Below are 25,680 nucleotides of genomic sequence, written 5' to 3' on the forward strand. Positions count from 1 at the left end.
CTAAACCAGCCCCTATACTTATCTATGTCCTTTTGAATTTCCAAACTGTCCTCTTCACAGTTGACAATACTTACAAGTTTTGTATCATCCGCAAACTTTGAAACAGTCGCCTGCACACCAAGATCTAGAATATATATCAGGAAAAAGAAGGGTCCCAACACCAACCCCTCGAGAACTCCACTACAAACTTTCCTCCAGCTCGAAAAATATTCATAAACCATTACTGTCTGCTTCCTATTATTCAGCCAACTTTGTACCACATTGTTACTGCCCCTATAACTTCTCAAGTCTGTTGTGTGACACTGGATCAAATGTCTTCTGGAAGTCTATGTACTTTACATCAACAGCATTGCCCTCATTGACCCTTTCTGTTACCTCCTCCAAAAACTCCAGAAAGTAAGTTAAACCTGAATTCCCCTTTAAAAATCCATACTGGCTCTTCTTAATCAACCCACTTTTTCCATGCTGCTGCTAATTTTATCCCGTATAACTGTTTCTAGAAGCTTGCCCACCACTCATGTTGAACTGACTGGCATGTAATTGTTTGGGCTATCCTGCAACTTTTTGTGAACAAGGGCGTAACATTTACTATTCTCCAATCCTCTGGCACCACCTTTGTGTTGAGAAGACAGGAAGATTATGGCCAGTGTCCCTGGGATTTCCATTCTAACTTCCTTCAATATCTTTGGATGCATCTCATCCAGTTCCGGTGCCTTGTCAACCTTCTGTACTGACAGTCGATTCAACACTTCCTCCTTACCAATTTTGAATCCTTCTTGGGACAGAGTTTCCTCATCTGTCATCATGTCCTGGGTCGCATCTACCTCTTTGGTAAAGACAAGTGCAAAGTATTCATTTAATACCTCAGCCATGACCCAGTCTCCATGTGTAAATTCCCTTTTAGGTTTTTTACCTGCCCTTAAGGATATACCTCCATCCCAATTGCCGCCCCCAAACCCTGCCTATTAATCTGCAGACTGATGTTAAATAAATCACAGTAAATTATGGGCGGGATTTTCTGCGTAACCCGCCACGTGCTTTTTGCCGGCGAAGGGATGAATCTGGGGGTGTCCTGCCCTTATGAGGTAGGTTCGAGGACCCCCCCCAAACAGGTAAGTTGGGCGTTGGGGGTGGGGAGAGTTTCCAGGGGTCACGTTGGGAGATCGAGAAATCGGGGTGCCATTTAGGAAATTAAGGCAAGTGAGGCCTTGGTGGGGCATTCCACGCTGAGGTCTGAAAAAAATAACAAAGTTGCGTTCGATAGCGGGGTCATTCTCAGCGCTATAAGTACCAGGAAACACCGCACTGAACACGTCCACAATGCGGCTGTTTTTCTTTTTGTTAATTTGTGCCCTTTATTAATTGAATTTAAATTCCACCAGCTGCCATGGTAAGATTTGAACCCATTCCCCCAGAGCAATAATCTGCCTCTCTGGATTACTAGCCCAGTGGCATTACCACTACACCACTGGGACAGAAATCCTTCAATTCTCCATCTCAAACCAGGCAAGGACATATCATCACACTCACCAAATCCCAGTGGCTAACCATTATTCAAATGGTGCCTAGATCTCCAGGTTAGTCTGCCGTGAACTCAATATTTTCTGTTAAAATAAGTGTTTTCAAAGAAGTTGGAACAGTCATAATTGAAGAAGACTGTTTATGATGGGTTTCCTGTGCATTCCTACATGGATCTTGAAATTGGAGCACAAATGTCAGGTAAAATCCAAGATTCAGCAACACCTTCTATAGTTTCCACATTTTCCAAAGCTTTCACAGAGTCATGTGGTACTCATTCGAACGATTCTTGAAGACTATTGAAAGCAGTACAAGTGGATTCCCCTAAGCTTTATGACACTCTTATAAAACCACAAGTATGTCCTAAATATGGGAGCAAAATCCAAGCTACGAATTTCTGATTGCTCATCGTCCCTCCCTATGTGATGTAGATGCCTTAGCAACCCTAAAATAACCATTTAACCGCCACTGATGTAAGTGAGATTTGTTAGTAATTTTTGGGCTCACTCGTCTGTCTTTCTTCCCACTATGCTGAAACCAACAGTATTTTCAGACATTGGAGAAAGGATTTCAGTGGAAAAAATAATTGCTTGGATAAAATATCCTGCTAATTGCTGTCCTTCAATGCTGAGTTTATCTGCAAGTACCTCTGCAGCACACTCTGTGGAGGAGCCGGATATCTCAAAGACAGCAACATCTGGATTTCCACATTTAAAAATGTACGTGTGGATGCCAGAATCTGCTGTTTGATTTACTCCGTAATAATGGTGAGCATTGTTAGCCTCTCCGTTATTCCCAACAACAAAATTCGAGCCAATGTTACCTTGTTCTAGACCATGAACCATTTTGAAAGTCTGTTCTACCCCTGCATAATTTTAAATACTTCTGTCAAATCGCCATGTAACCACCTCTGTTCAAACAAAAACCACTCCAGTTCTTCCATCATATTTGTATTTCCTTATACCAGCTAGAACTCTTATAAATCTGCACTGTACTTTCTCTATTAATTCAACAGGTATGTGGTGCGGGACTGAAAACCGTACAGTACCGATCGACAATCTTATGTGTGAAATTCCCTTTCTACATTAAACCTTATCATATTATGATTTTTGCTCACTCAAACTTGATTCCATTTTGTTACCCAAAACTTGAACTCTGCATGTCAGCAAATGAACATACTGCTCAAGGAAGCAGTTCTATAGAACTTTCATAAATACCATTCCCTTTACGACACTTACTCTCCCTTGGTACAGATCAACGAGTAGATAAGTAGAATCTAATTGAATGATAATTTTCTTTTCACTCCATGTCCCTCATCTGTTTATAGATTTTAACTTCTATTTCGCTCTCATCATTAGGAATTGGTAACAACCTCTTTTTAAAAATGAGTATATTTTTTAAAATATTAAGATCAGAATCGAAATACGATAGCCTGGAAATGATATATTCCTCTCTCGGTAGCATTGTGGATAGCACAATCGCTTCACAGCTCCAGGGTCCCAGGTTCGATTCCGGCTTGGGTCACTGTCTGTGTGGAGTCTGCACATCCTCCCCGTGTGTGCGTGGGTTTCCTCTGGGTGCTCCGGTTTCCTCCCACAGTCCAAAGATGTGCGGGTTAGGTGGATTGGCCATGATAAATTGCCCTTAGTGTCCAAAATTGCCCTTAGTGTTGGGTGGGGTTACTGAGCTATGGGGATTGGGTGGAGGTGTTGACCTTGGGTAGGGTGCTCTTTCCAAGAGCTGGTGCAGGCTCGATGGGCCGAATGGCCTCCTTCTGCACTGTAAATTCTATGTAATTCCACCATCTCAGCAATGGTATCGACCCATTTATTTAAAATGGACCTGTAGTAACCTGGCTCTACCAGCTTTGGCAAAATAACTTTTATTAACATAACAAATATTTACAGGGTGATGCAGATTCAGTGCTTCCAGTCATGTCTCTGGGATCTAACTGAGCAAAAGCCCACAATCTGCTCGGGTGATTCCGTGTGCTAGTTACTGATTAGACAAGTGGATCACATGACCCTTCAGAAGATCACCCCTTAAAGGGACTAACTATGACATCCCTCCTCTTCTAAGTTCCTTACGATGCAGAATGATAGTTAACTTACCGTAATTTCCGGACTATAAAGCGCACCTGACTATAAGCCGCACCCACTGATTTTGAAATTTTTTTTTATTTTGAACATAAATAAGCCGCACACGTATATAAGCCCCACGTGCTTACCGGTACATTGAAACAAATGAGCTTTACACAGGCTTTAACGAAATACGGCTTGTAACAAAAATAAAAAATTAGCGGTAAAGAATAGCCTACCAAGAAAGTCATTGGTCACTGTGGAGCGAAATCAATCCGATTAAGCTCTTAAGATTAACATAGAATCATCAGTTTGAAACATTAAAAATAAATAAATCATGTGTAAAAAGAAGTCTTTTATTACTGATCGTAATCAAGATATCACCAACCCAGGTGATCACAGTCACTATCCTCCTCTTGTGCACTGAAACCACTGAAGTCATCTCCTTCAGTGTCAGAGTTGAATAGCCTCAGAATTGCTTCATCCGATGTTGGATTGTTTTCATTGTCGCTCTCATCACTTTCATCCGGAGGCAAATTTCCCGCTGAGCTCATGCTGCCCTCTTCAACACGCAGCAATCCAGCTTTTCGAAACCCGTTGATGATAGTGGATTTTTTAACAATGCTCCACGCTGTCAGGACCCACTGGCAGACTTGACCATAAGTTGCTCTTCGCATGCGGCCCGTTTTAGTGAAGGATTTCTCCCCACTTGTCATCCAAGCCTCCCACTGAACACGAAGCGCCACCTTAAATGCACGATTTAAACTGATGTCGAGTGGCTGTAAATACTTTGTTGTGCCCCCAGGAATCACAGCTGGAATTGAGTTTGTCCTCTTGATGGCTTCTTTCACAGAATCTGTTATGTGGGCCCTCATGCTGTCCAAAACGAGCAATGCCTTGTTCCTGTGAAAGAATCCTCCCGGTCGCTTGCCGTAGCACTCCGTATGCCATTCATGCATTAGGCTTTCCGTCATCCATCCTTTCTTGTTGACTTTCACAACAATTCCTGTAGGGAATTTTTCTTTTGGTATCGTCGTGCGTTTGAAAATCACCATCGGTGGAAGCTTTTCTCCCGATGCCGTGCAACTCAGAACACAGGTGAAGTGCGTTTTTTCATGCCCAGTTGTTTTCAGCATGACGGATGATTCACCTTTCCTGTTGACAGTCCGAGTGAGAGGCAGGTCAAATGTCAGAGGAACCTCATCCATATTTATGATATTGTGCGGGCCAATGGAATGCTCTGCTATCTTTGCATCAATGAATTTGCCGAAGTTTGAAATTTTTTCCTCGTAGTCGGGAGGGAGCTGCTGACACAGACTCGTCCGTACCCTGATGGACAGGCCTTTACGTCTCATAAATCTGAGACACCACGATGGTCCACCTCTAAAATTCTCAAACTTCATTGCGGTGGCGATTGTTTTGGCTTTCAGTCGGATCTGTACAGTTGAAACACCTCGGCCGTCTGCTCTCTGCATGTTGACCCAGTCTTCGAGCTCATTTTCTAGTTCGGGCCATCTGCTTTTCTTCCCTCTGAAAGCTTTAGTTGTCTTTTTGCACTGAGTCAATTCCTCACGCTGCTGTTTCCAATGTCTTATCATCGACTCATTAAGACCAAGCTCTAGTGCAGCAGCTCTATTTCCTTTTCCAACAGCCAGATCGATCGCCTTCAACTTGAAAGCTGCATCATATGCATTTCTCCGTGTCTTTGCCATGATGAGGGTGACAAAATGACTACCGTAATCAGAATGATGGGATGTTTGAGCGCGCTCGATTTAATCTAAACAGTAAACTAAAAAGTTACATTGTTTTACCTTGACCCGTTACGCAATTTCATTGGTTTAGTGAAAGCGGGAAAAATCCATAAATAAGCCGCGTCGTTGTATAAGCCGCGAGGTTCAAAACGTGTGAAAGAAGTAGCGGCTTATAGTCCGGAAACTACGGTATACAGTTTCCCATAATTGACAACAATGAACATTTTTAATCAGTCCTTCAAAAACATTGGCTGGGATTCTCCCTTCTGGCGACTAAGTCCCCACGACGGCGGGAAAACCGGCGCCAATGACTCCGCCGTCACTGGGCCCCCAAGCTGAGGAATTCTCACCTGTCTCAGGGGCTGGGTGGACGCCAGAAGGGTTGGCGCCACTCCAGCCGGCACCGAAGAGACGGCGTGATCTCGCACATGCGCGGTACCACCGGCGTGGTTCCACGTTTGCGCAGACCGGCTGGCATATTTTGGCGCACACGCAGGTGGTTCTCGTCTCCGCACCGGCCATAACGGAGCCCTAAAGAAGCTGGCGCGGAAGGAAGAAGTGCCCCCACGGAACAGGCCCGCCCGCAGATCGGTGGGCCCCGATCGCGGGCAAGGCCACTGTGGGGGCAGATTTCTCACATAAACTGGGTCATCTATTTTGACAGATCTTGCTTATTTAGTCAAATGATATTCCCTCTTCTGGTTGCACTGTCTTGCCTGTGCCCCCCCCCCCCCCCCCCCCGTAAATTTAGGATTACCAGGCTTAGCCTGGTCCTCAAACGTCAACCCATCAAGAGTTCTGCTGAAGATATACCTGTGGTCATTTCTTTAAGCTGGCCTTGAAACACTGGGCTGCCCGCTCAGCCAGTTCACTGGATGAGGGGTGGTACAGCACAGTTCTAATGTGCTTTCGCCCATTGGAAGACATGAAACTTTTGGCATTTGTCAAAGCTGTTCTGTTATCTGATATGAGAAATTCAGGTAATCCGCGGAGCATGAAGCACTGCCGAAGTTTCTTGACCATGGCATGTGAGTTGTGGATCTCATCTCAAAACCGTCTACCAATAATAGAAACGTCATGTCAAAAAATGGTCCTGCATGATCTATGTGGATGTGCAAACCCAGGGCCAAATTGGCCATTCCCAAGGGTCCAAAGGGGTTGCAGCAGGTAACTTTTGCTGCAACTGGCATTGATCACAATGCTTCGCTAAGCTCTCGATATCAGTGTCGATGCATGGCCACCAATCGTAACTTCTTGCAAGCCTCTTCATTTTTGACATTCTCAGATGGGCATTATGCAACTCGGCAAGGGGCAATTACCTTCCTGGCACTCGATCCCCGTAGGATGATGCCTCACAGCTTAGCTCTTCTTTCCTAATGTGGTATTGCTTCATGTCTTCAGAAATCCTCTCATTCTGCCAACCTACTAAAACTTTCTGCTTTATCTTTGATAACAGTGGGTCAATGCCTTCCATAGACATGCTGGTGGAATTTTCTCAATCTGTATACAAAAGATAGAACATCTTTTTCTGTCTATGAAGAACCTTTCTCAGCTTCTGAACGGGTTCTTGACACGTATGTGTTGTGGGAAAATCAACCACTTCGGGAGTCAGACTTGCTGTGTTCAATCAGTGCAGTTTATTGTTACACGAAGCTTCGGGAGAAAGTGTACATACCCCGCGGTACGGTAGCCAACTGTTCTCCTGGTTTGAATGGCAGTCATTCATTTTATACTTTGAGTTCACAATGAGCCCAGATACAAAACAATTATCACCTTGTTATCTTTAAATATTTTATAGATTGTACATCGCTATTTGTAAGCATTTTGCCATTTACACATGGTTATAGTTAAAGAGGTTTTACAGGATCTTTGGGTTCACAATGAGCCCAGATACAAAACAATTATCACCTTGTTATCTTTAAACATTTTATAGATTGTACATCGCTATTTGTAAGCGTTTTGCCATTTACACATGGTTATAGTTAAAGAGGTCAAACGGGTTACAGGTAGCAGCAGGAAAGCAGTATCGATTGTCCCTTTGTTTTAGGAAATGGCCCAAGACATTCGTATTAGCATATCATTGTGTACACCTTGGCTGAAGTCAGCTTTATTCAAGTAGTGTCCTGTATTTATATATTTCTTAATCTTCCTGTCTGGCTCCCTTTGTCCTGGATCTGTTCCTATCTGTCCCACTGACACCCCGCTGGGCTCCAGGTATCAGTTATGTCTGCTTTATTCTCTGTGTCTCCATCTTGTGTGTCAGGCAGCCATCTTCTGTGCCGAGTGCCTTCTGAACCATTTCCCACTTCATATGTAATAGGCAACTCAGACCCATCATCCATTCTGTGAGATGAAACTGCCCCAACGCCATATGAGGAGGCGTCACACGTTAGCACTAACTTCTTGGACAGGTCAAAATGTTCCAGTAGGCAAGATGAATGTAATAGTTGTTTGACCTTATTAAATGCTTCTCTCTGTGGTACTTTCCAGAACCATCTCTGGTGTTTATTCAGTAATATGTGCAAAGGAGTCAGTAGTGTTGACAGATTTAGAAGGAAACACCAGTAATATTTAACCATTCCCAGGAATGATTTAAGCTCCAAGGCATTTCTAGGGGCCAATGCTTCCTTTAGTGTCCTAACTGTGCCTTCCGTGTGATGCATTTGCTGGGCATTCACACGGTAATTGAGATAAGCTACTTCGCTGTCCTGGAAAGTGCATTTTTCCCTTTTTAGGCAAATTCTCGCCCCCTGAAATCTTCTCAGTACTTCTTCAAAATTACCAAGTGTTCTTCTTTGGTTGCACCATTAATCAATGCATCGTCCAAATATACAATGATTCGTGGCAAGCCCTGCAATAAACTTTCCATATGGCACATGCTGATGAAATGCCGAACTGCAAGCATGTATACTGATATAACCCTTTATGGGTGTTAATCATCACGTTGCCTCTGGAAGAATCATCCACCTCCAACTGTTGAAATGCATAGTTTATATCTAACTTTGTATACAAATATCCTTCAGCCAATCTTTCATTTAAATCCTCTATCTTTGGGATAGGGTATGTGTCCAGCTTTGCTTGGTTTACTGTTAATTTAGAGGGGGTGATTCTCTAGCCACATTGAGCCCAACGCCAATCGTGCTATGCTGGGAGAATAGCGGGAGAGCCCCAAAATGGGATTTGCGCTAGGCGCCAGTTTGTCATTCTCCCGGCCTGCTCCAGGCACCATCGACACCGAGGCGAAACAAGGAAGTGGGTAGCCTCTTCACTCACCTCCATGCAGCTCAAGAACACCGTTAATTGCTGCCCAGGTGCTGTTGAGGGTCCTTCAAGGAGGCTAGGGGTTGGATGGCTGGATGGGGGGTTGGATTTGGCTATGTGAAGTGCTGAAGCCATCTTCATTTCTTGTGAACACCCTTAATAAGGCAAACCACAGCTGTCTGTCCTACAAAACACTCACAGGACAGAACCGTGCTGCAGCTTGTCTCTTGAAAGTCAATTTTACCCTCTTTGAAGTTTCTGCTTTGTCCTCGCCTGTCTAAAGTCCATTTGAACCCCCATGAAGTTCCAGTAGGATCTGTGGTTTTCTACATTTGTTCATTGTTGTTGACATTCCATGCCACATCCCATTGAATTTGACAAGCCTTTAGTTTGACAGCCTAAGGCCATGCCAAAGGAGGGATTAGCCTTGTTAGCTGTGATAGCATTTGATGATTCCTGAACTATGAAGTGCCTCCTTGAAAGATAAGGTGCCCTGTCAAGTTCTCTAGACTGGATGTCCTGGAACATTTGAGGCTTGAACAGCATGCCTGCATCCTAGGTGCATGAGCACTGTTGATGCAATTGGCAACACTCATACATCAAAGTGCAGGGATACACCACGAAGGACCCGCTCGCAGCCAAGGAGTAACTATCTGGGTGAGCGGGAGAGAGCTGAGCACGACCTCCCTGATGTTGCTGGCAGTAGCCTGGGGCCTAGCCTTCTGATCTGGGCGGGCATGGGTGTGCAGTGTGAAAGTTGCCAGCACAAGTGGCTCGCTGATGGCATTCTGAGAAAAGGCGTGTCTGTCATATTAAAGGTGGAGTAGGGTTGCAGTAATGACTCATCATCGGGCTTAAAGACAAACTGCAAACTCTAGCAGCGCAGGTGCACTGTGTGATGACAGGACATCAATAAGATCTTGGGTTTTCCAAGGCTGGGTATCAAGAGCGCATAGTTTGACTTCCCCTCGTTGACTTTGTTAGATCTTGTGTCCTCTCACAGTCCAACGAGCCAGGTCACTACAATCACTTGGCCACCACTCTCAGCCGCATCACTCAGCAAATCTGGGTCGGGGAAGACTCCCTCAATGGCAAGAGCTGAGGATGATGGGCCAGGCAACTTGCGTGGTTGCCAGACACTGATGGGCGGGTGGTCATCATGAGGACAAGGGGTTGTGGGGAGGATTGTGGGGTTTGAGGGTTCAGGATGGATGACAGGATGGATCACATCCTAAGATGAATTTTGGGATCGATCCAGCTGAGATGGCTGTCGACAGTCAGAGCCGAGTTGGACAGACATCACCGACTACATCAAGGAAAACGCAGGCTGGGGCCTCCACCACGATGAGAGGGCACTGCCGCTCAGGCTCAAGACCCGGTTGCCTATCAGGCTGAGGGGGGGCAGAAGAGTACACCGATGATGAGCTGGCCATGATCCTCTACCTCTCCAGGGGCTATAATTAACTCTGCACTCAAAAGCGAGTCCCTTGTCTGCCTCATGCCTCGTCAAACCTGCTGTAAGCCTTGCTGACATGTTTAGTGAGGAGGCATCATTTATTTGATTTGATTTATTATTGTCACATGTATTAGTGTACAGTGAAAAGTATTATTTATGCATGCTATACAAACAATGTGTACTGTACATAGGGAAGGAAGGAGAGACTGCAGAATATAATGTTACAGTTATAGCAAGGTGTAGAGAAAAGATCAACTTAATACGAGGTAGGTCCATTCAAAAGTCTGATGGCAGTAGGGAAGAAGCTGTTCTTGAGTCGGTTGGTACATGACCTCAAACTTGTGGTATCTTTTTCCTGATGGAAGAAGGTGGAAGAGAGTATGTCCGGGGTGCGTGAGGTCCTTAATTATGCTGGCTGCCTTTCCGAGGCAGCAGGAATTATAGATAGAGTCAATGGATGTGAGGCTGGTTTGCGTGACGGACTGGGCTACATTCACAACCTTTTGTAGTTTCCTGCGGTCTTGGGCAGAGCAGGCTCCATACCAAGCTGTGATACAACCAGAAAGAATGCTTTCTACAGTGCATCTGTAGAAGTTGGCGAGAGTCGGAGCTGACATGCCAAATTTACTTAGTCTTCTGCGAAAGTAGAGTCGTTGGTGGGCTTTCTTAACTATAGTGTCAGCATGGGGGGACCAAGGCAGGTTGTTGGTGATCTGTACACCTAAAAACTTGAAGCTCTCGACCCATTCTACTTAGTTCCCATTGATGTAGACAGGGGCATGTTCTCCACTACGCTTCCTGAAGTCGATGACAATCTCCTTTGTTTTGTTGACATTGAGGGGGGGATTATTGTCGTCGCACCAGTTCACCAGATTCTCTATCTCATTCCTGTATTCTGTCTCGTCATTGTTTGAAATCGGGGCGTGATAGGGGGGAGATCACCAATATGCGAATGCATTCACATTTATCAAGTTAAAGGGTGTGAGTCTCGTGACCTCGCCAGTGAGATTTTCCACGCGTGCATTGGGTCCCACGGATGGCGTGTGCAGGCTCAAGATTATGGCCAACAACTGTTTACAGGGTGATGCAGATTCAGTGCTTCCAATCATGTCTCTCTGACATATCAGAGCAAAAGCCCGCAGTATGTTTGGGTGATCCCGCACGCTGATTACCAATTGAATGAGCGGGTCACATGATCCACAGAAGATCACCGTTAAAAGGGGCACGCTACGACAGGACCAATGCCCATGTTAAAATAACGGAGAAGATTTTAAGAACCTACTTAAGCATGCTGAAGCTGGAATCTAACTGGCTCTCAGCATCTATTAGCCTTCTCAGGGAGAACCCAGCCGGGCACCTATTAGTATTGGTCCACACAAACGCAGACTGGGTGGGACAGCACCTGGAGCGTCCCCAAGGCCATTGGAAGACCCTGGGTGGTCAGGGACAGGATAGAGTGGCACCCTGGATCGCTCCCTGGCACTTAGGCATCTTGGCATTGCTAGGCTAGCACTGTTGCACTGCCACCTTGGCCGTGCCATGGAGCCCGGATGGCACTGCCAGATTGGCAGGAACACTGCTCGGGTGGCAGCACCAGAGTGACAGGGTGGCACTGCCAAGGGTGAGGGCTGAGGGGGCCACACCTATAAAAGGAGAGGTGAGGGGAGTTTGAAGCATGGGTGGGTGAAGGGCTGGTATGAAGGGGCCTCAGGAAGGTTGGGGCGTGAAGGATGTGGGTCATGATAGGGGAGGGGGATTTGAAAATGGGGAGCCCAAAAGGGTCTGTGGGAAGGCCTGAAAAAGGGGGGGTGCCTCAGCGACCCCCATAGCGGTGTGTCCTCTATCGGGCGTGTTGTAGTGCCCATGTGGGGAGTGACATGGCCCATGGGTGGGGGTTGTGGGGGTCCCTCAAGCTCATTTAGAAATCAGGGCACCCTTTCAAAATGGTGGCCCGACCTCTGAGGAGCCGGTCTGGCCAGCAGGTTCAGCTCCCCAGTGAAAATATTCTGTGTGGGTTAGCCCAGAGAGAAAGGCCCAGGACCTGAAAAGGTGATTCTGGACTCAACTTAACTAAATAGGAATAAAGTCTCATAGCTAGCACGAGGAAACACGACGCTATCAAACAGCACTCGGGTTAAATAGGAGGCCTCACCCAGGAACGTGCGACTGAGGTCGCACATAGCCCCGTTTTCTGCACTGAGGAACTCCGTTCACTGGAACTCCTCAGTGTAGCGACAGATCATCCCAATCCGTAGAGCTCCCAACGCAAACCTCTACTCTCCCACCAAGCCCCAACTCACTATGGGTCCTCGGGGCCTGCCCACCCCCCACCCCCCCAATCACACAGGGTATCCCCTCAGCTTGATTGCTGATACCCAGGAAATGCCAATTTGGTACCCTGGCAGTGCCGCAGCCAGCTGGCAGTGCCACCTGAGCACCTTGGCAGTACCAGACTGGCATTCTGGTGGCACTGCCAGGGTGCACAGGTAGCGCCTGCAGTTCCAGGGTGCCACCCTGCCCAAAGGGCATGTACCTGGGGGTCTCAGATCCCCTGGTAGACCCACACAAGTGCTGTTCCTTCTGGTCCCCATTTGTGGAGACCAGCCCTGAATGGTGCTCGCCTTAGGTCTCCGAGACAAAGGGGACAGATCTCAATGCTTCAAGAAACTGCATATTAAAGTGAGGCTAGCTGTCTTGCTGTAATATGCAGATTTGCCAAAAAGTGCAGATCACATTAAATCCTGCAAGGCATTGCGAGCTGGGTCGATCCCGGGAGCGAGGACTCCCAGCTGCTATCAGCTGCATTGCGGCGTGGCAAGTTGCTTTTCGGGCTTAGGATGGCCATTCGATCGCGCCCTCAGTGTTGTTTGAAAGTGGTGGGGAACTCCGGGGAAAACTCCCAGCCAAACCCGCCTGAAATGACACTGAGAAACTTTTCCACTAGATCGCGTCCCTTGATTCTGTTTCTCTCCACATATGCTGCCTGACCTACTGAGCATTTTTTTTTGTTTCCATTCCTGTTTTTGCTGCTCAGTTTTTACTTATTTTTCCATTATGCATTATCTAACATCCATCCACATTAAAATCCATCTTCCATTCCTCAATTTACCTGCATTATGTTAATCCATATTTTTAAACTATTGCTAAATAGATTAATGTACATACAGATGAATGAATGTAGAACTATAGTCTGTTCTTGTTCATTTGAAATTACATTTTGTTCGGAGAAAAATCAGGGGCGGCATTCTCCGCCGTGTCGGAGAATCGCCAGGGGCCGGCGCCAATCCCTCCCCCGCCGTGTCCCGAATTCTCCGCCACCAGAGATCCGGTTGGTGCCCTCCCCCCGCGATTCTCCAGCCCGCGATGGGTCGAAGTCCCGCTGCTGTCAAGCCTCTCCCGCCGGCAGGAATCAAACCACCTACCTGACCGGTGGGGGCAGGCGGCGTGGGCGGGCTCCGGGGTCCTGGGAGGGTGGGGGGCGATCTGGCCCCGGAGGGTGCCCCCACAGTGGCCTGGCCCGCGATCGGGGCCCACCAATCGGCAGGTGGGCGTGTGCCGTGGGGGCGCTCTTTTCCTTCCACCTTCACCATGGTCTTCACCATGGCGGAGGCGGAAGTGACCCCCTCCCATACGCATGCATGGGGATGATGTCAGCAGCCGCTGATGCTCCGGCACTTGCGCGGACTTACGCCGGCCGGCGAATTCTCTTCGGCCCCAGCTGGCGTGGTGCCAGAGGCCGTCCATGCCAGCCGGCGGAGCGCCAACCACTCCGGCGCGGGCCTAGCCCTTCAAGGTGAGGACTTGGCCCCTGAAGTTGCGGAGACTTCCGCACCTTTGGGGTGGCCCGACGCCGGAGTGGTTCACGCCACTCCATCACGCTGGGACCCCCAGCTCCGCTGGGTAGGGGATAATCCCGGCCCAGATTATTGAGTGGTTTAAATGACACAATGTAAATAAATCAAGACAGGATGTAATTCTGATTTCAATTTAAATTAAATAATTTAAATGTAACCATTACAATTAATAGAATTAGATTTGTGTAAAATTAGCAAGCTTATACTTTAGGTTGTACCGAGGGACCAGGCAGGGCTGCCCGCTCTCCCCGCTGCTGTTTGCGCTCGCCATAGAGCCGCTGACGATTGCGCTGAGAGCCGCAGAGGGTTGGAAGGGGATGGTGAGGGGCGGGGTTGAACACAGGGTTTCTCTTTATGCAGACGACCTGCTCCTGTATGTGTCGGACCCAGTGGCCGGGATGGGAACTATACTGGGAATGCTGAGGGAGTTCGGCCAGTTCTCAGGATACAAATTAAATACGGTCAAGAGTGAAATGTTTGTGGTACAGGCAAGGGGCCAGGAGAACAGATTGAGAGGGCTACCGTTTAGGTTAGTTGAGGAAAATTTCCGGTATTTGGGAATCCAGGTGGCACGAGACTGGGGCAGGCTGCATAAGTTAAATTTGGCCAGGGTGGTGGAGCAAATGAAGGGAGAGTTTCGGAGATGGGATGCACTCCCGCTGTCGCTGGCAGGGAGGGTGCAGACTGTAAAGATGACAATCCTCCCTCGATTTTTGTTTATTTTTCAGTGCCTCCCGATCTTTATCCCACAGTCCTTCTTCAAAAGAGTTAACGGGCTGATCATGAGCTTTGTCTGGGCGGGAAAGTCTCCGCGGGTGAAGAAGGCGATGTTGGAGAGGAACCGCAGCGAGGGAGGGCTGGCGTTGCCGAGTCTGGTCAATTATTACTGGGCGGCCAACATCGCTATGATAAGGAAGTGGATGGTGGGTACGGGGTCTATTTGGGAGCGGTTGGAGGCGGCTTCGTGCAGGGGCTCCAGTTTGGAAGCCCTGGTCACGGCTCCTCTACCGCTGCCGCCGGCCAAGTACACCACCAGCCCGGTAGTGGTGGCGACCCTGCGGATATGGGGCCAGTGGAGGAGGCATGTGGGGGAGATGGGGGCGTCTGTCTGGGCGCCAATCTGCGACAACCATCGGTTTGCCCCCGGCAGTATGGATGGGGGGTTCCGAGTATGGTGGCGAGCAGGGGCGGGAAGGGTGGGTGATATGTTCCTGGAAGGGAGCTTCGCGAGTTTGAGGAGCTTGGAGGAGAAATTTGGGTTGGTAAGGGGAAATGATTTTAGATACCTACAGTTGCGGGACTTTGTTCGTAGACAATCTTTCCCGCGCCTCCCGCCAATGGGGATCCTAGACAGAATAGTCTCTGGGAGGGACGAAGGGGAGGGTAGAGTCTCGGGTATTTATAAGGTGCTCATGAGGGAGGAAGGGTCCCAGACAGAGGAACTGAAACTTAAATGGGAGGAGGAGCTAGGCGGGGAATTGGAGGATGGGCTGTGGGCAGAGGCCCTGAGTAGGGTAAACTCGACCGCGACATGTGCTAGGCTCGGGCTGATCCAATTTAAGGTCGTTCACCGGGCCCATATGACGGTGGCTCGGATGAGCAAATTTTTCGGGATAGAGGACAAATGCGCTAGGTGCGCGGGAGGACCAGCGAACCATGTGCACATGTTTAGGGCATGCCCTGAGCTGAGGGGGTACTGGGAGGGATTTGCGGGGGTCATGTCCCAGGTGCTAAAAACAAGGGTGGTGATGAGTCCAGGGGTGGCAATTTTTGGGGTTTCGGAAGACCCGGGCGTCCAGGGGGAGAAAGCGGCCGATGTGCTGGCCTTTGCTTCCCTGATAGCCCGGCGACGAATATTATTTGCGTGGAGGGACTCAAAGCCCCCAAAGACTGAGTGGTGGCTTGCGGACATGTCAAGTTTCCTGGGGATGGAAAAAATTAAGTTCGCCTTGAGGGGATCTGTGCAGGGGTTCACCCGGAGGTGGCAACCATTTATTGACTTCTTTGCGGGAGAGTGAGCGTCAGCAGGGGGGTGGGGGAAGGGGGGGGGGGGGTAGAGTAGAGTAGGAGGGAAAATATGGCGGGTAGTACGGGTGGGAGGGGAGCGGGCTTGTGCAATACGGTACGATGGAAGTATTGAAAGTACGTGGATGTTTGCACATTTTTGCCTTTTTTGCTTCCTTTCTGATGATGTCTGTAACTGTTTATAAAGCCAAAAACTACCTCAATAAAATTGTTTATTAAAAAAAAAAGTAAAAAACAAAATTAGCAAGCTTAGAAGTTAACACATTTTTCTTTAAAAAATTTTTTTTAATTAAGGGCAATGTAGAGTGCTAATCCACCTATCCTGCACATCTTCGGTTTGTGGGGGTGAGACCCACACAGACACAGGGAGAATGTGCAAACTCCACACAGATCCGGGGCCAGGATCGAACCCGGGTCCTCGGCGCACTGAGGCAGCAGCGCTAACCACTGCGCCACCATGCCACCTCAAGTTTGTTTTATTTAGTAAAGTAGATGTGATGAATAAAAACGCAGGAAAGCAGTAATTAAAGAAAAAATATTTGGTCTTTTAGGATATACAAGCTAGTCATGGGTTTAATGAAGGTGAAAGTAGACAAGGCTGCACAAATTCCATGGTACACGAACCGGAAGTAATCCATTGTGTGATGGAATTGAACAGAGTTGAACAGAACGGGTGAAGACTGAATTTTCATGCTGGAGTTTTACTCCCTTAAGGCTGAGGGAGAAATTTCAGAGGTGCGTCTTTTTTCAAGTTGTGCTTGTGATTTGCTCAGGATATTGAGGGTATTTGACTAAAATTGTCTGTGAACAGTGTAGCAAGCAGAGTTGATGGGCTAAATGGCCTTATTCGTGCCAGTTATGTAACCATGACACACTTTTTGTCACAATCTATTTGGCATTAGCATTCTGGCACTAACACCACCACCTCCGTCCCAGAATAAGAATAGGAACTTAAAGACAGTCACCTTGTTCACCCCTCAAGGATAAATGAAAAGCTTCCCAGAGACCAGTGTCCCATTTTTTATAGCATTCAGAATTAACTGTTAGCTTTTTCCACTGCCCCCTAATTGTTCAAAGGTGTCCGTTCTCTTGTCTGTGCATCTCTGACAATATCACATTTAGATCCAGATTGTAACTCCAACTAACTGCGTATTTCTTGTATTTTTCATACTTAAAGGGAATGTCTTGACCTGACATATTGTGACCTAATGCCACTTTGTATTCTGGCTTCTTAGATCTTAGCTTCACACATTTCAAAATAATAGAGTTTAATAGATGGTAAGAAGCTTTGATCTCTAACACTGTTGGAAATGCAGTGGATGCATTATAATTACTATACTTGAGGTGTTACAATAGGATTTCTTGAGAACTTTGTCTGAACTGCACTTATTTTTGGGCATTTAGAGGGAAACACAGTCAGGAGATGAGCAGTATTTTACTCACTTTGAAATCCACTTAAGAAACCAGAATTCAGTTCAGTTCGGTACAGGTAGTAACATGCTTGTCCAAATGTTCAAAGTGAATTAAATTTTTAAAATTAAATTCTTCAAACAATTGCATATTTACCTGCAGCATCAGTGTCAGTACACTTTGCATTAACATCTTGTTTAGTATCCATTATTTCTGTTGTCATGATTACATCTGTATCACTGAAAAAAACAATAAGTACAGCAATACAGATTGTGCATGGTATACGCAGAACTCTCACCGTGTGTCCTTTTAGCCTTTCTTACACAATAATAATGAGAAACAACACATATCTTTACTGACTACCTCACTGATCAGATCTCCTAAATTTTCTGATGCTCCTGAAATTAAGTTGACCATCGCTGAAGTAAATGAGATTCAGAATATTATTTAAATGCAGAGAGGCTACACAACACTGCTCAACAGGGGGATCTGGATGTCCTCATACATGAGTCAGAAAAAGTCTGCATTCAGGTCCAGCGGGTAAATAAGAAGGAAAATGGAAAGTTGGCTCTTATTGCAAAGGAAATGGAATATAAAAGTAGGGAATCAAATGAAACAAGTTGGAAGTAAATGTTTGACAGCATCCGTGGAGAGGAAAACAGTTAACATTTTGGATCAAGGACTTTACTTGAGAAGTTTAAAACAGTAACATACAGGTCAGAGGAGGTGATGATCAAACATCAGCGTTCTAATCAGACTTCAACTTTAATACTGTATCCAGTTCTGGTTGTCAACAAATAAAGCTATTCAAACACAGAAGTCAATGCAGGAAAGAACCTGACCTCAGTATCACAGCTGGGATTTAAGAGTAAAGACAGGAAAAACCTGGTCTGTTTAGCCTAGAAAGATGGGCTAGAGTATACAGCGAGGGTGAGCTCCCAGCACACCACTGTAAATGTACTGGGTGAACTTGCCTCTGTTTGGCCCAAATGCCCCATTTTAACTTTTCAGCCAACTGGCTTTTAATTATCATGAGAGGAGACCTCTCCAGAAGGACGTCTCACCTCATAGAGTTGCTGACCAATAAGAGACTGGCATCTCTGCATAACCCACAATGTCACCAGGAGTGGTGGCCACTGCCACTATTGCACCGGGAATATCAAGAAGGCATTCAGCAGTGGAGCTGGGCCTGAAGGTAAGCAGTTCTGAATAATCGTTACTAGGTGTGGAAGCTTGTGAAACACTTCAGTTAATCATAGAAATCATAGAATTTACAGTGCAGAAGGAGACCATTCGGCCCATCGAGTCTGCACCGGCTCTTGGGAAGAGCACCCTACCCAAGATCCAGACCCTATCCCCAGAACCCAGTAACCCCACCCAACACTAAGGGCAATTTTGGACACTAAGGGCAATTTAGCATGACCAATTCACCTAACCTGCACATCTTTGGACTTTGGACTGTGGGAGGAAACAGGAGCACCTGGAGCAAACCCACGCACACACGGGGAGGATGTGCAGACTCCGCACAGACAGTGACCCAAGCAGGAATCGAACCTGGGACCCTGGAGCTGTGAAGCAATTGCGCTATCCACAATGTTACCGTGCTGCCCATGCTAATCAAGAGAGCATATAGTGACTATGCTTTGAATGCCCACAGTGGATCTGTGGATTTAATAGTACAAGCATTTCCGGAGGTTTTTCAAGGTTTCAGTGTCTTGCCATTTACTTACCAAATTCAACTAAAGGATAATGCACAACCTGTAATGCATGCTCCTAGAAGAGTACAAGCACTATTAATTATCTCCAGTTTCCCACTCACCACCATGAACCTTCCCCCTGGAGCTGCCACTATAATCTCCACCTCAAACATTACCCACTTATTTATTAGGACTGCCATCCCACGCGTCTTCATATCTAATCCTGAGTGGAAGACCTGACCGATCCACCCTTTCCTTAGCCTAGTCTGATCCCCGATTTTCAGGTGCGTTTCTTGTAAAAATGCCACATCCACCTTTAAGCTCCTCAAATGCGCGAACACACGCGACCGCATGACCGGCCCATTCAGTCCTCTCACATTCCATGTGATCAGCCTCGTCAGGGAGCATCCCGCCTCCCACCAGCCCACGTCACGTGATCCTCCAGGCCAGCTCTCGGATGTCCAATTTCCCTGACCCCCCTCTTATCGCACTTCTACAGCCCCACCCTGTAAGCAGTCCCCCTCTAAACAAAACAACAATTCCGACCCCTCTAACACTCTAACCACCTGCTCCACCCCACTGCATTCCTGTGAACTAGCCCACCCAGCTAGCCTGGCAGCCCACCCGGCTAGCCTGGCAGCCCCTGCCCATGGTTCCAACGATCCTACCGCTCACTGATTCCCCTCCCCTCCGCTCACATACTTCCGTGGTGCAAACAATAATAAGAGGGAAAAAAAGGTGCACTCACCCAGCACAATCCTACAGCATCCCACCAAAAAACCCCAAAAGAAAGTAAAATGACCCCTGAGTGAAAAGAGGTTCTCCTCTGACACCCCCCCCCCCAAAGAAACAGAGAAATAACAACAATAACAAAACCAAACTCTCCAACAAGGGGGGCAGAGAGAACCAACCTCCCCAAACACCTTCTCCAAAATTCAATGACCTCCTTCTCCTTCCAGTCCATTGTTCCTCACAAACACCATTGCCTCCTCCGCTGCTCCAAAATAATACTAACGACCGGTGTGGGTCACCCAGGGGTGGGGCGGGTACAGTATACATTGTCCCAATTTACGGCATAGATGTTCACCAGTACCACCGGCATTATCTCCAGTTTCCCACTCACCACCATGAACCTTTCCCCTGGAGCTGCCACTATAATCTCCACCTCAAACATTACCCACTTATTTATTAGGACTGCCATCCCACGCGTCTTCATATCTAATCCTGAGTGGAAGACCTGACCGATCCACCCTTTCCTTAGCCTAGTGCGTTTCTTGTAAAAATGCCACATCCCCCTTTAAGCTCCTCAAATGCGCGAACACACGCGACCGTATATATACAGTATATATGAACTTCATCCCCTTCTTAAAGAGGGAAATCTTAACTCGGTTGAAACCCGCTCTACTCTTGGCGAGCTCTACACGCAGGTCCTGATATACCCGTTCATTACCCTCCCAGGTACATCTCCTTGTCTGCCCACCTCAAGATCTTCTCCTTACCCAGGAATCGGTGTAATCTCACCACCATCACCCTTGGAGGCTCGTTCGCCTGTGGCTTCCTCATCAGTTCCTATGCACCCGATCCATCTCCAAGGACCGGCCGAAGGCGCCTTCCCCCTACAGCTTCTCCGGCATTTTGGCTACATAGGAGCAAGCATCAGGTCCCTCGGTGCCCTCTGGAATTCCCACAATCCTCAAATTCTGCTTCCGGGAGCGGTTCTCCAGATCCTCCACTTTCTCCCTGAGCCACTTCTGGGTCTCCCTCAACACCCCAATTTTGGCCGCCAAAGAAGTAAGCTGCTCCTCTACCTTCTGGATCACTTGACTCTGGGTCTCCAGCCTCAGCGCCACCCGATCGATCCCCACTTTCAGCTGGTCTACCACCTTCGCCAGGTCCTCCAGAGCCTTCCTCCTCTGCTGACTGAACGTTTTATTCAAAATGTCCACCAACTGCTCCATCGGCCATTGGGCGGGAGGGCCGACCCCTGCTCTCCACTATCTTTCACTGTGTCGCACGAAGAATTTATTGCTCTTGCAGCTCCTTCCTTCTAAATCCACTTCTGGTCCACGAATCCATTCACTGGTGGAGTATAGTCTTCCTCGATCACTCCTGGGCATCCTTTTCCTTCAAAACATCCACCCGTTAATTGGGGAAATGGACAAAAAAAGACTGCCTCGAGCGAGAGTTGCCAAATGTGCGACCATTCACACCATGGCTGCCAACGGAAGTCTACTGAAGACGGAAAACTTCAAGCATGTCACTTCCAGTCCTTTGTATCCACAGTCAAATGGAAATGCAGAGAAAGGTGTGCAAATAGTAAAACAATCACTTAAAAGATCGATGGAGAGCCTGGATGATCCATATATGGCACTGCTCAGTTATCGAGCATCACTTTTGAGTAATAGTTTGTCACCATCACAATTACCGATGAACTAGAAGATAAGAACAACATTGCCATGTCTTTTAAATCAACAAGCAAGTCACAAAATGGAACATCTACTGCAGTCTCAAAAGAGGAAGCAGAAGACATGATATGACATGTCAACCAGGTCTCTACAACCTTCAGAACACAATGATATCGTAAGGGTGGAGGATCGTGATGGCTGGTCAAAGTGTGCAAAGGTGAGAAAGAAGATAGGTCCAAAGTTCTACACAGTCATCACAGAGCAAGGGCACATACTCAGGAGGAACAGAAGAGCTTTGTTAAAAATTCAGCAACCTGTTACTTCAGTGTCAGCAGGTGATGAGTGTGAAAACTTCTGTCTATCCAAGTCAATGCAACCTGATCAAGAATCAAGTGTACAACCTGAAGATGTACAGAGAAATGCAGTTCCAACAGAGGCATCTTCAGAAGCACATGAATGTCAAGCTGATACGTCAGATCAACTAAAACTCAGGTCAATGAGACAGCAAAAGAAACCTGACAGATTGAATCTGTAGTGGACACTGTAATTGTAAATAACATGAATTGTTATGCTATGCATATCATATGTATGATAATTGATTGAAATGATGTGTATTATATTTTGTTAAAATCTAAAGGAAAGGGGATGTAATGATATACGTGAGCAATTCTGTATGTTAATATGTTAGACTTCCAACCAGCAGGTGGCAGTAGAGCTACACCATGTGACACTGTAACCTCGAGGAGTCTGAGTGAGGAGTCGTCGTGGATAGTCGTGTTTGTATTAGCTCTTGGATTCTAGTTTAACAATTTACAGTTTGTTCGGAGTATTAGTATTGTTTTCTACCCATATTATTGTAATTTAAGGAAGAAGTCTTACAACACCAGGTTAAAGTCCAAAAGGTTTGTTTCAAATCACTAACTTTCGGAGCACTGCTCCTTCCTCAGGTGAATGAAAAGGTAAGTTCCAGCAAAATATATATATAGACAGAGTCAAAGATGCAATACGATGCTTTGAATGCGAGCATTTGCAGATAATTAAGTCTTTACAGATCTAGAGAGAGGGGTAATCCCAGGTTAAAGAGGTGTGAATTGTCTCAAGCCAGTTGGTAGGATTTCGCAAGCCCAGGCCAGATGGTGGGGGGTGAATGTAATGTGACATGAATCCAAAGTCCCGGTTAAGGCCGTACTCATGTGTGCGGAACTTAGCTATAAGTTTCTGCTTGGTGATTCTGCGTTGTCACGCGTCCTGAAGGCCACCTTGTAGAACGCTTACCCGGAGATCAGAGGCTGAATGCCCTTGACTGCTGAAATGTTTCCCCAACTGGAAGGGAACATTCCTGCCTGGTGATTGTCGCGCGATGCCCGTTCATTCGTTGTTGCAGCGTCTGCATGGTCTCGCCAATGTACCTCGCTTCGGGACATCCTTTCCTGCAGCGTATGAGGTAGACATCGTTGGCCGAGTCGCACGAGTATGTACCGCTAACCTGGTGGGTGGTGTTCTCACGTGTAATGGTGGTATCCATGTCGATGATCTGGCACATCTTGCAGAGATTGCCATGGCAGGGTTGTGTGGTGCTGTGGTCGCTGTTCTGAAGGCTGGGTAATTTGCTGCAAACAATGGTTTGTTTGAGGTTGCGCGGTTGTTTGAAGGCCAGTAGTGGGAGTGTGGGGATGACCTTGGCAAGATGTTCGTCTTCATCGATGACGTGTTGAAGGCTGCAAAGAAGATGTTGTAGTTTCTCCGCTCCAGGGAAGTACTGGACGACGAAGAGTACTCTGTCGGTTGTGTCCCGTGCTTGTCTTCTGAGGAGGTTGGTGCGGTTCATCATTGTAATTTAATAAATCTTAACTAATCACAAACGAGATATTCTTTGGTTCACTGACTCAATCATTGCAACGCACTGGAACGCAACAGACACCTGAAGGGAGCTGGAGTTTGAGCAAAGGGAACCTGGATGCTTTTCCTCCATGTTTCCTTCTTTTCCTTTTCCTCCCTTTTCTGAAATAGCTTTCAAATGCTTAGGGGCATGGGCTGCATCCTAATGGTGGCTAGGCTGTGGTGGATGCAGCAGACAACCACAAACCTGAAAACATAACAGTAAGTATTGGAAGGTGCCCCTGACCCTCCAAGTTTTCCAGGTAGTGTTACTTCAGGATGCAGGTGGTGACTCTAGATTTTGACATCAGTGGGTCCTTCCAGAAAGAAGGCAGTAGCAGAAGCAACATTCCACAGTTCATTGGCCCGCGGCATCAGTGAGGCGACTAGACATTCAATGGCATTACCATCGCTGAATCCCCAAATTTCAAAATCTTAGGGTTTACCATTGACCAGAAAGTCAACTGGCTCAGCCATATAAATACTGTGGCTCCAACTGGGATTATTGGAATGCCATCCACAAATATGCACTCCCTCCACCAGTAGTAGCAATATGTATCAACGTGAACTGCAGGAACTCATCAAGGCTCCTTTGACAGCACTTTCCAAACTGCTACCACCTGGTAGGACAAGGGCAGTAGATACATGGAAACTCCACCACCTGCAAGTTCCCCTCCAAGTCATTCACCAACCCAACTTGGAAATATATCGCTGTTCCTTCACTGTCGCTGGGTCAAAATTCTGGAGCACCCGCCCTAAAAGCACTGTGGGTGCACCTACACCACATGGACGGCAGCAATTCAAGAAGGCAGCTCACCACCACCTTCTCCTGGGCAATTAATGATGAAAATAAACTCTGGCCTGGCCAGTGAAGCCCACATCCTCTCTGGTGCCTTTTCCATGAACAGAAATTTTAGACATCTATTTACTGTTAGGCAGAGCGGAGAGAAAGAAAGAACTTGCATTGAGATGTTTCAAAACGCTTCACAGCAAATGGGTAGAGCATTTTTTTGTGGTAATCATAGAATTTACAGTGCAGAAGGAGGCCAATCGGCCCATCGAGTCTGCACCGGCACCTGGAAAGAGCACCCTACCCAAGGTTAACACCTCCACCTTATCCCCATAACCCAGTTACCCACCCAATGATGTCAAATACCATTGCAAACTAGCTTTGTGTCACTTGTACCACTTTGCATCACAAGAAAGCAGCTCATCACCACCATCTCAAGGGAAATTCCCGTACCAGCCTCCCCAGACAGGGGCTGGAATGTGGTGATGAGGGGCTTTTCACAGTAACTTCATTTGAAGCCTTCTTGTGACAATAATCATTTTCATTCATTTCATTTCAAATTAGGAATGCAAAATAAACGCTGGCCTAATCAGTGAAGCCCACGTCCCTTGAATTAATAAAAAAACTTTGCATATCCTGAAGGACCTTCTCAAATGAACTGGGAAGGCTTACAATTGGTAGAGCAAGCCAAGCACTTTAGAGGTGAACCTGACTAGAATAGTTAAGACCATTCAGCAAACCACATGAACTAAATTATTTATGCAGTGATCACGCCAATGATCCAAAATTAACATGCGTCTGACGGAAGGGGAGAGCGGGAGGACAGCCTGTTACAAAGCAGCATATCGTATGGTGTATGGTTTACTATTTCCATCTAGGTTTACCACAAGCTAATATGTCATTCTAGCTTAAAAATGGGTAACCACTTCAAAAAGGGCTTGGTTTTGCATAGTGGTAATAATATCATTGCAAACAAATGAAGATAAAGTTGGTGGAAGGGGGAAGTCCTTTGGCATTTTGTTAGCTGTGGTTTCATCGTGGAGTTGTCCTGGTCATAACGATCAAAGTTTAACTGCCTGATTACACCTCAGGTTAAGCAAAAGTAAATAAATAAAACCAAAAGGAAGGTTTTGTCGTGCTTTCTTTCTAAGGACTAGTTTAGAGTCTTGCTCAAGTTGCATTACAAATGAGATGCATCTACCCCCCTCCTCGCGAAAACCTTCTTCTTGAAATCATTAGCAATTAACAACCTTGCACTGAATTATTAATAAATGCAGTTCTACCATGAAGATCAGTAACTGCGATGGAGCACTGTAAAACAGCATGGAACAAAGAGAGAATACTTAACACGAAGCTTAACAGTTCCAATTGCTTTTTGTCTGATTTATGAAAAATGTGATCATTGATAATGATAAATGATTTCCATGAACTACCGCTGTCAAAATGTGCTTATTTTTGCATTATTCTGTCATAAGTAAAATCATAAACAAAACATTTTAATTTGCTGAAAAATACTGCACTCTTTCTTGGTTTCCTCTTTGATGTTTCGTTGCCATT

General features: G+C 46.7%; 1 protein-coding gene across 10 annotated transcripts in view; it reads right to left on the bottom strand.

The window, feature by feature from the left end:
- The window catches only part of cracd (capping protein inhibiting regulator of actin dynamics), a 343,220-nt gene that overhangs the window by 177,304 nt on the left and 140,236 nt on the right, over positions 1–25,680 (bottom strand). For 3 of the 10 annotated variants that reach the window (XM_038791137.1, XM_038791146.1, XM_038791135.1), the window contains exon 1: positions 17,510–17,591. The exons of the other annotated variants lie outside the window; for them this stretch is intronic. In XM_038791137.1, the coding sequence (XP_038647065.1) occupies positions 17,510–17,576 (67 nt within the window). In that variant the 5' untranslated portion in view covers positions 17,577–17,591. Of the gene's footprint in view, positions 1–17,509; positions 17,592–25,680 lie in introns of those variants that run through there. 10 annotated transcript variants of the gene reach the window in all.

This window comes from Scyliorhinus canicula, chromosome 3 (assembly GCF_902713615.1).
Source record: "Scyliorhinus canicula chromosome 3, sScyCan1.1, whole genome shotgun sequence".
Classification (NCBI taxonomy): domain Eukaryota; kingdom Metazoa; phylum Chordata; class Chondrichthyes; order Carcharhiniformes; family Scyliorhinidae; genus Scyliorhinus; species Scyliorhinus canicula.